At 41.1% G+C, this 18,087-nt stretch overlaps 1 protein-coding gene across 1 annotated transcript in view; it reads left to right on the top strand.

Annotated features, from left to right (window-relative positions):
• LOC147011676 (uncharacterized) overlaps positions 1-13,458 on the top strand; it is a 32,702-nt gene extending 19,244 nt beyond the window's left edge. Inside the window, exons 2-9 of the mRNA XM_085857177.1 lie at positions 158-459; positions 697-873; positions 999-1,172; positions 1,333-1,539; positions 1,980-2,824; positions 2,959-3,128; positions 6,538-6,689; positions 9,343-13,458. Of these exons, the coding sequence (XP_085713303.1) occupies positions 169-459; positions 697-873; positions 999-1,172; positions 1,333-1,539; positions 1,980-2,306 (1,176 nt within the window). The 5' untranslated portion in view covers positions 158-168 and the 3' untranslated portion in view covers positions 2,307-2,824; positions 2,959-3,128; positions 6,538-6,689; positions 9,343-13,458. The remainder of the gene's footprint in view (positions 1-157; positions 460-696; positions 874-998; positions 1,173-1,332; positions 1,540-1,979; positions 2,825-2,958; positions 3,129-6,537; positions 6,690-9,342) is intronic.
• Positions 13,459-18,087: the final 4,629 nt, after the last annotated feature.

The raw sequence follows: 18,087 nt of genomic DNA, 5'->3' as shown, positions 1-18,087 counted from the left end.
GCTTTATTGAAAACCAATTACTCAGATTTCTTGGTGGAATGCCTGTGGTGACTCTGCCTGGCATGACCATGGTCACTGAAGACCCGGATATGTTACAATGTCAATAATGATGAACCTCACACTTAACTTCAATCAATTTCTCTCAAATTATTTGCAGGTCGAGGAAATATGGTGCGGAAACGTCATCAGAAAGCTTGGGTGGTAGATGGTGCAACTGACACAACCATCCCAACCACCATGCATGCTGGAGACCTTGAAAAGACAAATCAAATCTCAAGTGCAGCCACAGCCACAGCTGTTGATGAAAACAATGAGTTTTCACCAAAGAAAAAAACCTTGTTGGAGAGGTTTAGTGATAGGGTGAAGGGGTTGCTGTGTGTAAATTTTACAACAGATGACAGTGTGGATGCAAGTCCAAAGAAGAATGGGAAGAAGAAGAAGACCCATTTTTGGCAGAAGGTAAACTCCCATAACCACCAATTGTGCATACCTGAAGGTGATGTCATTTGGGGAAGCCTTCGTTGAGAGTTCTTTAACAACATGTTAATTTGATCAAAAGTCACAAGTATGGTTTGTAAGAGTTGTTTAATCACTTGATTTCTGCTCATCACAGAGCAAACCATGCACAACAATGTTAACTTTAAAAAGCTTCCCTCTGTTTAATGCAGTGCTGATATTTGTTGTCATATGTTCCAGAGACGACAGCGCAAAATGAAAATACACCAGCAGAGCGAGCAGCTTGAGGAGCTTCAGCCTCAAAATGAGACGCTCATGCAGGACCATAAGACAACTAGTGGAGCGGTGTTCTTAACAGAGCAGGACGTTGAGCCAAATGGAAACCATCACCAGGAGCAGCACAATGTGGTCCAGCAGGTGAGTACGTTGTGGCACTCTGATCAGACCTGAGTGATCAAAAAAAGACACTTTCCCTTTGCTCTGTATTCCGTGCCATATATGTGCATTACTCATTGATCATGCGTGTCACGTGATTTTGACAGGGACAGCTCCTGAGGAGGAATCAAAACGAGGAAGAGGCTCGTGACAAGGATGATTGCCTGCAGCAAAATGCAACTGAAGACACAAAATGGCACAATAAAAAGATTGTGGCAAAAAGGGGATTGGTTGACTGGCTGAAAAGGAGGCAACACAGAATCACTGTGGAAATCCAGCAGGTTAGTCCCCAATGACAAATAAAATCTGAATCAAATTGAACATATCCTTGTACACCAAGTTGAGATGCTTTATAGTACAATATGGTTGTTGGAAATAACAAAGCCTGTTCGTTTCTGTGGTCTCCTTTTTATTCCCTCCATTCTCTTCATTAAATTTCAGGCCAAAGACTTCAAGAAGCTGTCTTCATATATTGTCGAGCTCAAACGACAATTGAAGCAGGGTCTGCAGGCAAGCGAGGACAAGTGTGAGCTATCAGAGAACCTGATGAGAATGATCGAGCCTGCAGGGAAACAGTTTTGTCTGACATTTCAGCAGATGGATATTCTTGCGATCTCGAGGGTGAGCCAACATTCCAAATGCGATCTGGTATGTAGAACTTGGACAGATGGAATTTGCTTCATCTGTTTGCTGGAGGTGATCTCAACACACTTGTTTTATGCTTCCTTACTTTTGCAAACACGATTGCTCAGCAGATTTGCCTCATTGTGATGTGATCATTGTGAGAAGGTCTTTTGGACCATTGGCACGGGAGTACATCATTCCATATGAAAGTCTGTTGGACATCTGTCACGAAGCCGATATCCCAGCTTTCAACAATCTTCTTTGCCAACTGAGAGTTTCACCTCAACACGATCAATGTCTTCAATAACAGTAGAAACTTAACACAACTTAACATTTGGTTCAGTACCATAACCATAGAAACTTAACGCAATTTAACATTAGGTTCAGTTCCTGTCTCAGACGGAAGGTAAAATAACAAATACTTGATCTACTGACATGTTGCTTACTCGTGATGTGTTTTGCAGGTGACACACCTGAGAGTGAAGAAGCAGGAGAGTTACGGAGCACAAGAGCCCAGAAGGATGATTGAAGCAGCAGAGCTTGAAACCACAAACGTGCAAAAGGAGCAGAAACAGACGCTCCCCATGAAACGAGAGCGTGAAGAGTCACTCTTGAAAATGGTGCTCTTAAAGCAACAGAAATTAGTCTGGGAAAAGATGGATGCAGAAAAAGCTGAATTATCCCGCACCAACGGGACGTTGTCTTTGTCTAGAGAAGGAATACTCCTGTTATTGAAAATTTTCTGTCTTTTATTTCTTTATACATGTTTTTTTTCTTACTTCAGAAAATAGTTGAGGCCCGTGGAAGAGCTAGTACAATGAATGGGTCAGTACACAACAGGCAAAAACAGGACGCAAAACACACATGCAGGCGGTGGACAAAATGGACGTCCCCCCCTACTTTGATGGGGGTAATAATCGGTGAGTCAGTTGTGTGGTTCTGTGTAAACCCCTTGATTTTTTTAATTTTTGGTATTTTTATTTTATTTGACAACTTAACCTCGTATGCTGGTTGGTAGAATGTGCCGGATAACAGCTTTTACTGTAATTTAAAATCATCTCAGAAGACTGCAAGTTACATATTCCTGCAACAACTGTATGGAGCGAGTATCCTGGGACAGTACATCTCTGAACACTGGGATACAATGTGTGCTTTCAATGAATGTGGTTGTCTGCGCACAGCTTCTCCACTAAAATAAGTTCAAGCACCTGGGTTATTCACATGTCTTATGTGAACGGCTGGCTTCAGTTACGAAAGATAAGAACGGAGCGACAACTTGAAGAAAAAGTAAAAACCGCTGGTCCAACATGTGAGCACCTTTTTAAAGTCCCATTGTGGTCAGGCTTTAATTATCAGAAAAGATCCTCTCCTTTTGATTTTTACATCCATGCTTTATACATGCTGTACTCATGATCATGGCCTGTGTCATTTGATTTTCACAAGGAGAGCACCTCGTGAAGAGGGAAGCTGAGCAAAAGGTTTGTTACAACTCGAGCAAGTTGCGACTCAGGAGGACCTGAGAAAGTGCAACGAAGAGGTTTTGACATTGATGAGGACAATATGGAGAACATGAAAGACCATCAAGATGACTCGGGCATTTCCCATTCCAGCAGGTTAGTTATTGATGATCGTTTGATTCAAAATCCGAATTAAACAAAACCTCCCTTTATTCCAGGAGATTATGGTTCGGGTGGTTTGCATATAATGGGAGATAATATAACATGTTCACTTCGAATTTAGGGGAAATACTTTATCTTCTTTATGCTCTCGGCTTAATGGTAAAGGTGGTGGGCTCAGAATCCTTGGGTCCTGAGTTCAAATCCCACTTGGCTGTTGAATTAATACCAGATGAGGTTGACTCAGCCTGTCATCCTTCCGAGGTCAGCAAAATGAGTACCAGCTTGCTGGGATGATTGAGTCATTTGAGTATCCTGCGTCAAAGTGATGACACATCCAGGATTGTTCCCGATAGCCCAGGAGACTGCTTCGGCAGCACCAAAGCTCTGCACTGAGTATGGCCCAATGGATTTGGATTTTATTCCCTCTATTCCTTTTGTTAATTTTCAGATGTATGATTACTGGACTAGGTGGTGGTATAATGAATAAAAGATTCCATAATCTATAAAAGTTAGAGTTAATAAAGCCTGCATCAGACCGGAATTGATGGATAGAAGTGAAAAGTGGACAATGCCTACATTGATGAAAGACAAACGAAAGGTAGTCGGTTCAATTCCTCTCCCAATTGTGATTTATTGGTGGACTCTCTCGGGCATGAGTTGTAGTTGTTTCGTATGCTGCCTGTGGCATAATTTTTCCTGGAAGCACAGCTTTTCCGCTGATGCAGTGCCCCTGTTACCAGTAAGCGGGCACTCATGTTGCTGAACTAGGAAGGATGACAGACTGAGTCAACCCACCTGGTGCTATTTTAATGGCACGACGAGGGCTCAAACTCAAGACCCTAAGATCTTAAGCCAGCCATCTTATCCATGACACCAATAACATGCAAGATTATTGAAGATGTGAAGAAATGAGAATGACACGATTGATAAATGGATTGTCTCTGAAAGAAAGAATGCTGAACTCAGAAATTAGGAAGAGATTATAAATCAATACTGGTGAAGAATATCTTTGGAAGAGAAGACTTGGTTGGTATGCTCATATGCAACGAAGCTCAGAAGATGAATCTGTTAAGAGAGCTATAAAGCTTGTGGTGGAAGGAAGAAAGCTGAAAGGATATCCGAAAAAGACATGGATTGAAAATGTCAAAGTGATGGAATATTGGGATTTTCACAAAATTAATGCAATGGATAGATCTGTGTGGAGGAATGCCACCATTTGACCAATGTCCTGGAAAAAGGGGAAAATGTTCAAAGAAGTTTGATGTTGATAGCAGTAGCCATGCATCTGAAAATTAATTGAAGCAATCAAGAGATTAAGGAGGAGGCAAAGTACATTGCCTAAATCAGAGGCTGGCAACTGTTTTGTGCAGAAGAGCCAACCAAAATGAAAACCTCGAGCAGTTGATGTGCAAAGAGCCAATCGTACAGTTTAAACACACAAATATCTCAGCTCACTTCGTTGTGGAAGTGTAATTCTGAAAGAATAAAAATTTTAACTGTATATTTGTACTTCCATTGCCATTTTCTGTTCAAGCAATGCTCAACTCTTAAAGATTTAGAATTCCAGAAAATTTCCAGTAAAAACAAAGGTGAAACGATTCAATTCCTGACGCACATGGACTGATTGAAAGACATCTTGACCAATCAAAACTCAATGAAACCTCTTGGGGAAAACATGCAACAATAAGATGTTTCCCTATTATGGGCCTATTTATGCAGAAAAAGCCAGAGATAGGCTGTAGGACAGGTCTGGGGCAAAACAACAACATCAGCGGGTAGGATGGTGGGTGGATCAAAATTATGTGAAAATACACCACAAAATTACAATCTGTGGTCATTTGTAAATATGTTTCATTAACAAATATAATATTTTGAATGAAGTGTTAGGCCTGTTTGTTTGATCTTTTATATGTGCATTTGCACCGATAAACTGAGGGTCTATGAGTCACATTGTGATCATAGAAGAGCCATTGGTTGCCGACCCCTGACCGAAATGAACTGTGTTGACAGCCATTGTGATTGCATTACAATGAAAATGACTTTTGTATCAGTCAATCAGGGCAATGCCATATCTTTCCCTGGAAAAGACATCTGGGTCCATGCCCATATTATTTAGTTTCTGAATTTTTTGCTGAACTTTATCAACCCCAATAATAATAATAAGAGAAAATTTAACATGAAAATGACAACAGGTGAAATGAAATACGGTGTTTAATGTTGATTACTTGATGGACTGACATGTTGCCTGCTCAGAATATCTCTTCCTGGTGTAGCAGCTGAAAAACAATTTATGCCATGGAAGGAGAGGCAATGCAATCATTTGAAGCTCGAGTATGAGAGGTCGACACAATCTCTCAAGCAGTGAGATAATGGTATGGGAGATGCAAGAGCAGGAGAATTGTGGCACAGAGGGAGCAACAAAAGATGGGTGTTGAAAAGAGATGGTTCACAAATTCCTTCTTTTAATCTGTTAATATATTTGATGTGATCACATTGGTAGCTGTACTTATTTTTGGTTCATAAATTAATAAACCTGATGGAAATTTTTGCTCATAGATATGCTTGAGTGGATCTCATGCCTGAAAAACAATTTTGTGTCCGAGTTTTGTTTTGAAACCTGGTTAAAAATCCCTTGTGAGCTATTTACTGTAGTTATGATGTAAAAGGGGGTGGGGGTAGGTGAGTGAGACAGAGGTTAAGGATCAGAGAAGAGGGGAGTGCAAAAGGAATGAAGAAGGAATGAAAAAGGTGGAGAGGAAATGGGAGTCGAGATAATGAGGGGAAGTATCATGTACGGATGTCGTCAAGAGAAAAGAACAGACAAAGTCAAGTATCCTGCAGCATCCACCGGACACTGTGAGAGATTGTGTTGAAGAGGTGTCTTTGTTGGACCAGACAGGGGCAGCTCGTCATAGGTGTGGTGGTTTGTGAGGCAAATAGTCAGAGGGGACATGTTGGTTTTATTGTGAGATGGAGCCAATATTGAAATTGCTGAAGGGAGGGGTGGTGTCCACTTTGGAGTCTAGCCAGGTGGACTCTCATTTTACGACAAAGTGTTTCTTCAGAAGAGTGAATCTCTTAACACTAGGTTACAATGTGTGCTTTCTCTGACTGTGATTGTCTGCACACAGCTTCTTCACGAAAAATTCAAGCACTTGGGTTTATTCACATGTTTTATGTGAACGGCTGGCTTCGGTTACGAAGGATAAGAATGGAGCAGCAAGTCGAAGAAAAAGTAATAAATCACCATTCTCAGCATCATCTTGTTGGTGGAACACATTTTTAAATCCCACGTTGGTCAGACCTGAATGATCAGAAAATACACTTTCCTTTTGTCTTTTACTTCTGTGCCTTTATACGTGCTGTACTCATGATCATGTCCTGTGTCATTTGATTTTGACAGGGAGAGCACCTTATGAAGAGGCAAGCTGAGCAAAAAGTTTGTTACAACTCGAGCAAGATGCAACTCAGGAGGACCTGAGAAAGTGCAACAAAGAGATTTTGACATTGAGGGAGAAAATATGGAGAACATGAAAGAGCAGCAAGATGACTCAGGTATTTCCATTCCAGCAGGTTAGTTATTGATGATGGTTTGATTAAAAATCAGAAAAAAACAAAACCTCCTTGTATCCCAGGAGATGATGGTTGTGGTACTTGGTATGGGAGACAATGTAACATGTTCGCTGAGACTTTAGGTGAAATACACCGTCTCCTTTATTCCCTCTATTCCTTCAGTTATTTTTCAGATGTATGATGATTGGACTACGTGGTATCAAGAGGAATAGAAACATTCCATAATCTATAAAAGTTAGGGATAATAAAGCCTGCATCACACCGGCATTGATGGATGGAAGTGAAAAACGTGGACAATGCCCACGTTGATAAAAGCAAAGCGAAAGGTAGTCGGTTCCAGTCCTCTCTGAATTGCGATTTATTGGTGGATTGATGGTCATTTTTTTGTGGACTGCTGACAGGCTGCTGGTAGCATCATTTTCCCTGGAAGCACAGCTGTGCCCGCTGATGCAGTGCCCCTGTTACCAGTAAGCTGGTACTCATTTTGCTGACTTTGGAAGGATGACAGACTGAGTCAACCTACTTGGTGCTATTTTAATGGAACGACGAAGGCTCAAACTCAAGACCTTAATAACTTAAGCCAGCCATCTTAACCATTATGCCAGACAGCACTATGCAAGCTTATCGAAGATGTGAACAGAGACGAAAATGACAAGTCTGAAGACGACGATGGTTCACGAGCGGTATTTGATGATGTAGATTGTTTCATAAGTCAAGGATGAGACATTGTGATAATGTTTGACCAAGCTATAAAAATGATCAACATGATGTGGCACGAGTGACAGGTTATTAGCTGCAAAATGTCGAAAACCCAGTTTCGTTCAACAAGTTTAAAAATTTGACCTTTGCACAACCTTTAAAGGTCACAAAACAATGTTGTGGACATTAAAATAAGGAAACAGGATACGTGCTATAGCTTATTGGAGTTAGTTCATCGAAGAAGGTCGAAAACCCGGTTCGATTCCCACAACTTTGAAAATTTGACCTTTGTGACCTTTAAAGGTCAAAGGTCAAGGATTATGACCTTTGATGCAAAACTTCCTCTGGAACATTCCAGGAACAATATAACGCCATATAGGCTATATGGCATTTCACACTCATCGGATTATCCAGACTTTGATGAAATCAGCGTAAAAACAAACTTGAAGTGGGTGCCACAGGCAAGGTGTTCGAGATAGAGAAAAATGGTTTCAAGACTTTAGGTGGGGAATGACCTCAAGATTATGCATAAAAAATATTGTCATCCTAGTTCTCAAAGTTTGGGCGGTCGTATGATTTTTTATGTCAAAATTCGAAATTTTCCAATTTCGTGACCTTGTGACCTTGACCTTGTGACCTTGAGACGAAAATGAAAAATCGAGCTCCGTGGGGCTATGCAGGTGCCATTGGGCTAACCAAATACTGAAACCCCTGCCAGATTCGACAAATCCCCTAGGAGAAGATGCAAATTGAAATCGGCTACCCCCTAAAAACACAATTCGCAATTTTCTAAGTTCGTGACCTTGTGGCCTTGACCTTGGGACGAAAATGAAAAATCGAGCTCTGTGGTGCTATGCAGGTGCCATTGGGCTAACCAAATACCAAAACCCCTGTCAGATTGGACAAATGCAAATTTAAATCGGCTACCCCCTAAAACACGTTTTTTTGGGTGTGGCTCCGCCCATAATGGGCGCACCACGCCCATTTTCAGGAAAACACAACTAGATCATGAAATAAACCTCCCACCAAAATTTTGTCAGGATTGGATCAAAACCCACGGAGCTATGCTCGGGACAGACAGACAGACCGACAAGCCGGTAGACGGACATGGGCAGTCAACTACCCAATAGAACCTGACGCGATGGGCCCGTTCGATGGGGAATGACCTGAGGATTAAGCACAAGAAAATTCATGATTCTAGCTTCATGGGTTAATGCTGCAGATTGTTTTTTCGTTAAAATACCCCCACATTTAGAGGTTTGTTGGCCGTTGCTAGGCAACGGAAGGGTCCATAGCAATGGTTCTTTCTCACACGTAATTCGCACATACCATGAATCTACCATACCAGTTTCATGTATATCTGACTCATAGTCTCTGAGATATAACGAACTTCGTTTTTTTATTGTTTTCGACCAGGGCTCATTCAAAGTCTATCTTTTCCGACAGTTTTCATAGGATCTGGCTGGAAATTTTTGACAATATGGCTGAATGTACTGCCCACGCCCGATTTTTTATTTTCCAAAAATAAATTTTTTATGATTTTTCAAAAGTTTCAAAGTCCCGTTGCTAGGCAACGGTGGTGTCCATAGCAACGGTTCTCATTTGCACACAACTCGGCCATGGTATGAAATCGCCATTGTATTAACGGAGCACTGGACCGAACAGACACATACAGACAAGCACAGACAGACAGACAAACATATCGACGGAAATACTGATAATAAGGGGAGAAAAAAAAAATCTCAATTTTTTTTCGACTACCCAGCAGACAGACAGACGGACAGACAGACAGACACATAACAATAACGAATATAGTGGTCACTTATTTTTTTCGTGAAAATATTTTTTCGTGAACCAATAGGAATAGGTTCCGTTAGGTATGGGAGCATGCACCGGAGCAGCGCATCACTGCGTTCACTTTCTGTCGGTACTCCAGGGGCCTCCGTCTGGCCATCCCCCATGCAGATGCCTGACCCATCTCCATTTCCTTCAGATGCTGATCAACCTGCTGCAACCATGAAGCATGCAGTCATCCCGTTGGACTTCTTCACTCACGAGGCTCCTTCACTGAGAGAATCTGGTGAGCAGGATCAGCGTCAGGAAAACGTGCCACATGTCCGTACATCCGCATTTGTAACATATTATTGACACGTCGAGTTTCCTTATGTAATCCCTGCAAAGTACCGGGTCAGAAATCGAACCCAGGCGAGACAGCTTAGAGGCAGAGTTAACCCTCCATTTGGGACAATAGGGAACTGAGCCTCTCGTGCATTGAACGGGTGTGCCTGCTTTTGCTTCGGTGTCGGATCATCATGCTAAATGCAGTGGAGGGATAGTTAGATTATGAGATCCTATTTAAAGAGAATATGTAGTTTTAGTTTGGTTATGAGGATTTATTTGTTCCCCTCTATTATGTTACAAAATGAATTTACATCTTAAACTTAAATGGAAAGGTTGTGTTAAAATGAAGCAAAAGTGGTTCCACGGAGCAAAACATAATATAAATGGATGAAAGTAAAATTAATTTGCTGAAAACAGATGCCTGGTGTTGCCTTAATGGTTAGGATTGTGGGCTTGGGATCCTCAGATCCTGAGTTCAAATCCCCCTCGGCTGTTGAATTAATACCAGGTGAAGTTGACTCTGCCTGTCATCCTTCTGAAGTCGGCAAAATGAGTACCAGCTTGCTAGTATACTGTGTCGGAGTGGTCACCTGTCCAGGATTGGGCCCAATAGCTCAGGAGACTGCTTAGGCAGCACCAATGCTCTGCACAGAGTATGGTCCCAATGGATGGATGGATGGATGGATGCCTCCAGGTGAGGATGCTGTGTGGAAACCCTGGCAACTGGTTACAACACTGGACAATTTGGAGTTGTCTTAATGATGTACAGAGATATGACAAGTCAATAGACACCTTAAATTTCTTCATATCATCTGTATAACATAGTTTTACTCATTGATTTGTGCTAATATTCAACTATTTCTTTGCAGAAACGAGTTCGTGGGTCTTGCACGACAATTGACTATGCCTCAAACCCCGGGAGCACACGACCTTTCCAATTTTCAAAGAGGATGAATTGTTGGCCATTTAGAAGGTGGAGTCAGCCAGCGTCAGATAGCTCAGAAACTTGGCCTTCCACTTTCTACGGTCAATTGGGTGATTGTTTAATTCACCAGCTTAATTTTAATTTAATTTAATTTTTAATTTAATTTAACCAGCTTAATTCACCAGTTTAATTTAATAAAGGAATCCACAGCTTCCTGTTCTGGTCGACCTGTGCCCTCAGAAAGATGTCTTCGAGCTGTCAAGCGGTCCATTGAGAAAACTCCCCGTTGCAAGGCAGCAGATGTTGCAGAGGAGGTCCAAGTTAGCTCAAGAACTGCCTTGTGGTACCTTCATCAACTGGGCTACTATGGGAGAGCAGCCAGGAGAAAACCTCTTCTTAGACAAGCCAACATTCAAAGGAGAAAGAAGTGGGCTGATGAGATGGCCACCAGACCCTTGGAGTTTTGGCAAACTGTCCATTTTTTCAGATGAGTCCCAATTCACTCAATTTTCTGAAAGTGGATGTGTATGGGTCTGGAGACTTTCCAGTCAAGAGTTCTCTTTGAATCGATTGCAGCTAACTCTCAAACACGGTGGTTTTTCAGTGATGGTGTGGGGAGCAATCTGGAGCACTGGTCGGTCAGAGCTTGTGAAGTGTGTTGGCAACATCAACTCTGCGATACACATTTCTATCCTTGAGGGTAAAAGTCCAGGAAACCAACATTACGGGCAGAATTGCAAACCCGTTTGTATGAAGCCTGGGCAGAAATCCCACAAGAGAAAATTTTGGAACTCATTAGTTCTCTGCCTGAAAGAGTAAAAGCATTGAAATCTGCAAATACCAATTCTACAACATATTAGTGTGTGTATTAAAATGGATTAAATGTACTTCGAATGTTAAATAAATAAATTCTTTCAAAATCATGGTGTCTATTTACTTCCGTCATGTCTCTGTATTTGGATCAGTCACAAAGGGTCAGTCGATTCAATTAGTTCTAAGAACAGATTGTTTCATCTCAGTCTGCAGAATATAAATCCAACGATTTGATTACACTGTGCTTGTTATACAGGGTGAGTTAAAATGGTCAATTCGTGTCCTGAATTTTTCCTTTGCACCAAATCCACCAGGGTTGAGGTGCAACTGGTTGATGGGAGGGGGGTACAGAGGTACTTTTAACTCTTTTTCGCATGTTTGGCTTGCCGGCCAATATGGTGCCCAGCACCAATGGTTGGCATTTGGGTGGAGAAAGGTTGTAGGATGTATGTCCTCCATGTAAGATGATAAGGAATTAGAATCATATGTGGTGGTTAGGAGGGGAGATTTTGTGTTCAGGCCAGTGCATTTTGAAACTTTCACACTTTGTAGTTAATTGGTCAAGAAAGGGGTCCTATAGACTGTATGAGTTAATATGAATCCGATATGATTGAGAAAGCTAAGGTGTTCTGGGTAAAATAAATCAAAATCGAGGGAGAAAATATGTATTTGCTTAATTTGAGAAGAACTGAAATGGCAAAATGCCTTTCAGGACGAGATAGAGAGGTAATATATGTGTATCGACCTTGGTTGACATTTGAATGAAAGAGCCCTCCCACCCATAAAATTAATGCAATTGGAAGTAAGTACTGGAGTGATCAGTGATCTGGAGCGAGTTTTGCATCCTGATCTCTCATATGCGCATGGTATGTGTTTGTATGTTGAATAAATGTTCTAATTGTACAGCAGGACTCTGTAATTCCTCAACATGAACTACCATGGCTATATTAAAGGATAGGAGTTCAGATCCTGGTTGAAGGGAATGTTTGGTGGATGAGGAACATGGATACTCCACATATTGTTTGGTGCACTCATGATATTTGTTGCTGTTGTTGTCATCATAGCGTGTATAAGAGCAATAATCGGTGTGTGTGTGTGTGTGTGTGTGAGACAATTTGCCAGTGACAACGATGGTGGCGCATGAAAATTTTCTGGATCGACCATCTTTGAGTGATGATGGTGACCACGAAGATCCAGAAGATCCAGAAAACCCAGAAAATGAAGAACCTAGTATAAAATGTAGTCGAGACACCGTGTTGGTGGGATTTTATGGAAAACACGAAAATGCAGACACACGTGCCCCTGAGATTGACGAAAGTCCTTTTTGAAGAATTGAACAATTGTTGCAAAAGAACCAAAAACCGTTTGATGATTGCGGTGAAGGGATGTGGGACAATAAAGACTCCTCAAAAACTGAAGGGGAATAAGAATTTGAGTGGCTTGCTCAAATAAGATGATTAGTATAACTAGAAAAGGCGATTGCCTATTGGATGTGTATGTTTGGTGTGCATAGGGTTCTTTTCTTCCAGGTTGCCTAAGTGCCCAAACTCTGTGGACAAGACAGGTCAGTGAGGTGGTGGCATCCCGAGGGTTGCATCCACTTGCTAGGGTGTTAACCCACCACAGAGCGCAAGTCTGGGGGATGCTGTGGAAACGGACCTCCCGCTAGCCGAAGACAAATTAAAATTTTTCGAGGTTTGTCCTTACAAAACAAACCCTTGTGTTGTTCTGTCTGAACAAAACAGGGGATTGTGGCAAAATATACTTCAATTGAACTTATATTGGGTGAAATGCTAATGAGCCTCCTGATGGTAAAATCCTTGTAAACTTTATCTATGCTCCATTGACCAACAGGTGGTCTGACCAAAGAATCACATACTCTCTACTCCCTTGTCCAGTCCATCTGGAGGGAGGCTCAGATAAGGAGCTGCTTTTCTTGCTGTGTTTGTGATTTTAACCCTACAAGACCCATCTGTACTTTCTCAAAGCCTCTCTGTTTGTTAGTGATTGATCAGTCCTCTTTGAATTATTGCTCATAAACTATAACCACGCCTTGTTAAGATTCCATATGTACTCGATGTCACCTATGTAGAGCCAGAGATTCAATTTGAGATTCGCTCCAGGCTATCTTTCCATGCGCACGTGTGTCGTGTTTATTTCATGATCAATAAACAGCCTTAATTGAGTAATAAAGTCTTTTCTGTTTCAAGGTGTTCAAAATATCCACTACAGTGGGATGCAACACGAAAGTAGAAACATGATTGCGCAGTGCACAGGATGTGACGTAACACTGTGGTGGGCTGTGATATGGGCAGGGATTCACATAACTGGTACTCAGGAATGCATCTCTGGTTAAAACCAAACAAACAACTAAATGCGTTCTTCAAAGATGCTCCGAAAGCTCAAAAGCAGACTAGCACAACAGAGGCTTTTGATGGAAGGTTTTCTCAGTTAGTGTAGGTAAGATTGTTCTGTGATGATTCTGATAATTGATACCCTGTGATTTCAAAATTAAGTTTATAAATGATAACATTATAATTTACAAGTTATATTGGAGGTTTATAACTTATAAGATTAAAAAAAATAGATCTAAGGAGAACACGTGAGCAAGGAGGAAGAATAGGAGGTTGAGGAGCATCCAGAGCAAAAAAAGAGCGGCTAACGAGTGTCTCGTCTGGAGCGGACGTTCCGTGAGAGCGCTTACAGAGGAGTAAGATGCATACTAAGCTGAGAGGTGCTTGAGCATGCTCAAAGCTGACTTAGTTTTGTGAGTACTGAACCATTTCTGCTGGTACAGCTTGGAGAAATAAATAAATAAATAAAATTGTGTGAACCCCTGATATAGGTTGAACGTGAACGGAAAGTTAATATTTGTATTTGTTTCAGTTAAAATAGCTGCTTTGAATGCTACGCTTATAATTGCATCAAAAGCGAGCAAATGTTGAAGAGTACTGGAAAGAATATATGTATAAAAGGATGACGGACGTCGAGGAGGTAAATTGAACAAGTTGCTTTTATGGAGTAAACATGTGCAACCTAAAAGATGTTTTTTTTTGGAGGGTGGGGTGAATGGTTGGGGGGGGATAACTTACGGACCATCTGCCATTTACTCGTGGACCACGGACCACAGGTTGATAACCAATGCATTGTGGTATACACTTGCACCTAACTTTATTTTGCAATCTGATCCAAGATGACCGACTGGTAGACTGGCGGCCATTTTAGTTGTAAAGAAACCTGATGTTGAAGTCCTCAACCATTTCTCGGACATGTATTTACCAATGTTGTTCAAACTTGGCACACAGATAGCGAATGATGGTGTACATAAGCACGTCATTTTTTTCGAGATCAGATCGAAGATGGCCGACTGGTGGCCATTTTGTTACTTAAATGTGTCACCAACCATTTCTCAGCCATGCATGGTCCGATTTTGTTCAAACTTGGCACAAGCACAGTACATGATGGCGTACACATGCTCCTCACTTTATTTTGTGATCTGATCAAAGATGGTCCACCGGTAGACTGGCGGCCATTTTAGTTGCGCATAAAATGGGTGAGCCCTTTAACTCCATGCAGCAAAATTAATAAAACAACAGGGATGATGACATTTTATGTCTTCTTTACTTGTTTAACTCATAAATAGGGTTTAAAATCTTCAATTTTGCTCCTTATTTATGCTCTAATTCACTTTTTTGTTTTTGTATGGCAACATCCAACCATTTTCTGTACTCATACAAATCCCCTTCACACTGTGGTATGGTTTGTTTTAAAATCGCAGTTGAATGACGTAACCATAACCCTAAAATGTACCCACCGAAACAGCGATGATCTGAAATCAAATTAATGCAAGAAAACAAACAAACGCAGTGAAAACTGAGTACTCTGTTCCTTCAGAGCCTGGCGATGGCGTCATGCATCGCCTGGATATGGAAGTGGGAAGGAGCGGTGTACAATTAAAACATACATATTTGGGTTACTTGATGTCGTGGAAAACGATTCTGACCACATTTAGATAATTCAGTCGTTTATTTAATCTGTAAATTATGTTTAAAATCGTGAATTTTGCTACTTATTTATGCTCGAATTAATTTATTTTTTGGTGCACAGGAACATCCAAACACTCTCCCGAATTGTATAAACCTCCCTCACACCGTGAGATGATTTGGTTTAAAATCGAACACGGAATTACAATAACACTAACACTAAGGAAAAAAACACGTTTCCATCCACGTGATTGAATTTCAACTGTTATTTAATTTCAAAACTAAATTTTTTAATAAACCCTAACCCTTACTAATCCTCAGCCTACCCCTAACCCTGATTTATAAAATAATGTTGATCAAGTATGCATGTAAATTCCTAACCCTAACCCTTACTAATCCTAACCCTGATTTATAAAATAATGTTGATCGGGTATGCACATGAATTCCTAACCATAACCCTTACTAACCCTAACCCTGATTTATAAAATAATGTTGATCGGGCATGCACGTAAATTCCTAACCCTAACCCTTACGAACCCTAACCCCAACCCTTACTAACCCTAACCCTAACCATTGCTACCCCTAACCCTGATTTATAAAATAATGTTGATCGGGTATGCACATGAATTCCTAACCCGAACCCTTACTAACCCTAACCCCGATTTATAAAATAATGTTGATTGGGTATGCACGTAAATTCCCAACCCTAAACCTTACGAACCCCGACCCCAACTCTTACTAACCCTAAACCGAACCATTACTACCCCTAACCCTGATTAATAAAATAATGTTGATCAAGTATGCATGTAAATTCCTAACCCTAATCCTGGTTTATAAAATAATGTTGATCATGTATGCACATGAATTCCTAACCCAAACCCTTACTAACCCTAACCCTGATTTATAAAATAATGTTGATCGGGTATGCACGTAAATTCCTAATCCTAACCCTTACTAACCCCAACCCCATCCCTTACTAACCCTAACACCAACCCTTACTAACCCTAACCCTGATTTATAAAAAAATGTTGATCGGGTATGCATGTAAATTCCTAACCCTAACCCTTACTAACACTAACCCCAACCTTAACCCTTACTAACCCTAACCCAAACCATTACTAACCCGAACCCTGATTTATAAAATAAGGTTGATCGGGTATGCATGTGAATTTTTTTAACCCTAACCCTTACTAATCCTAACCCTAACCCTTACTAACCCGAGCCCCTACCAACCCTAACCATTACTAACCTGAACCCTGATTTATAAAATAAGGTTGATCGGGTATGCATGTGAATTTTTAACCCTAACCCTTACTAATCCTAACCCTAACCCTTACTAATCCTAGCCCTAACCCTGATTTATAAAATAATGTTGATCGGGTATGCATGTGAATTCCTCACCCTAACCCTTACTAACCCTAACCCTAACCCTGATTTATAAAATAAGGTTGATCGGGTATGCACGTGAATTCTTCACCCTTACACCTCAGCCCACGTCTCTGTCCCTAAAAACAAATCCCTTATCTAATGTGGAATAAAGAAGAGAAAACATGTATAATATTGATAAACTGAACCAGCTGAATATAAATTCATGTGTACACCTGTTACTGGTTTTCCCTGTTTCAATGGTCGCCAATGCCTGGTGTTGGCTTAATGGTTAGGGTGGTGGGCTTAGGAACCGAGTATCCTGAGTTCAAATCCCACTCGGCTGTTGAATTAATACCAGGTGGGGTTGACTCTGCCTGTCATCCTTCCGAGGTCGGCAAAATGAGTGCCAGCATGCTGGTATCCTGTGTCGGAGTGGCGACCCGTCCAGGATTGTGCCCAATAGCCAAGGAGACTGCTTCGGCAGCACCAACGCTCTGCACAGAGTATGGTCCCAGTGGATGGATGGATGGTCGCCAGGTAAACCTTCACAAAACAACTCTCCGCTCATCGTGTAAATTGGCATGACCTTTTTGACCCGACATCCATGGGACTTTTCTTTCTGATACTATAAATGGCATCAGTAGAGGATAAATGGGGCTTCTGAGGCATCCATGCAAATGAATGGGGAAAAGGGGGAAAACTCTCTGAATCAACCCCGAAAAAACCCAAAACAGGAGACAGATTCCTCCTCCTCCCATACAAATGAATGGGGAACCCTTTCTGACTCAAGGCTCATCAGGTTAAAACAGAAGAATGATTTTCTCCCTCTCCCATACAAGCTCATGTTAAATTGAGACTGATTCCCTTCCCTCCCATACAAGCTCATGTTAAATTGAGACTGATTTTCTCCCTCTCTCATACAAACAAATGTGAAATTGAGACTGATTCCCTTCCCTCCCATACAAGCTCATGTTAAATTGAGACTGATTTTCTCTCTCTCCCATACAAACAAATGTGAAATTGAGACTGATTCCCTTCCCTCCCATACAAGCTCATGTTAAATTGAGACTGATTCCCTTCCTTCCCATACAAGCTCATGTTAAATTGAGACTGATTCCCTTCCCTTCCATACCAACAAATGTAAAATTGAGACTGTCTCAAGGCCCATCAGGTCAAAAGAGAATGATTTTCTCCCCCTCCCCCTCTGACTCTCTGACTCAAGGCCCATCAGGTCAAAATAGGATACTGATCTCTACCCCATTGAGCACATGTTAAATTGAGACTTACTGATTTCCTTTTATATTTTCATTCCACTCAAAGAGCGATCCAATGAATATTTTTCATGTTCTACTCAATGTAATAAATTAATTTTCCTTTTACATTCATCACCTTTATTCACTTTATCCCTCATTCGGTTTTGTAAAATGTAAATCCCTCATTTGGTTTTGTAAAATGGGAAAGTTTTGTTTGA

This window comes from Eptatretus burgeri, chromosome 15 (genome assembly GCF_056783735.1).
Source record: "Eptatretus burgeri isolate ZD-2024b chromosome 15, Ebu_testis_v1, whole genome shotgun sequence".
NCBI lineage: Eukaryota > Metazoa > Chordata > Myxini > Myxiniformes > Myxinidae > Eptatretus > Eptatretus burgeri.
This window is presented reverse-complemented; position numbering and strand designations above follow the sequence as displayed.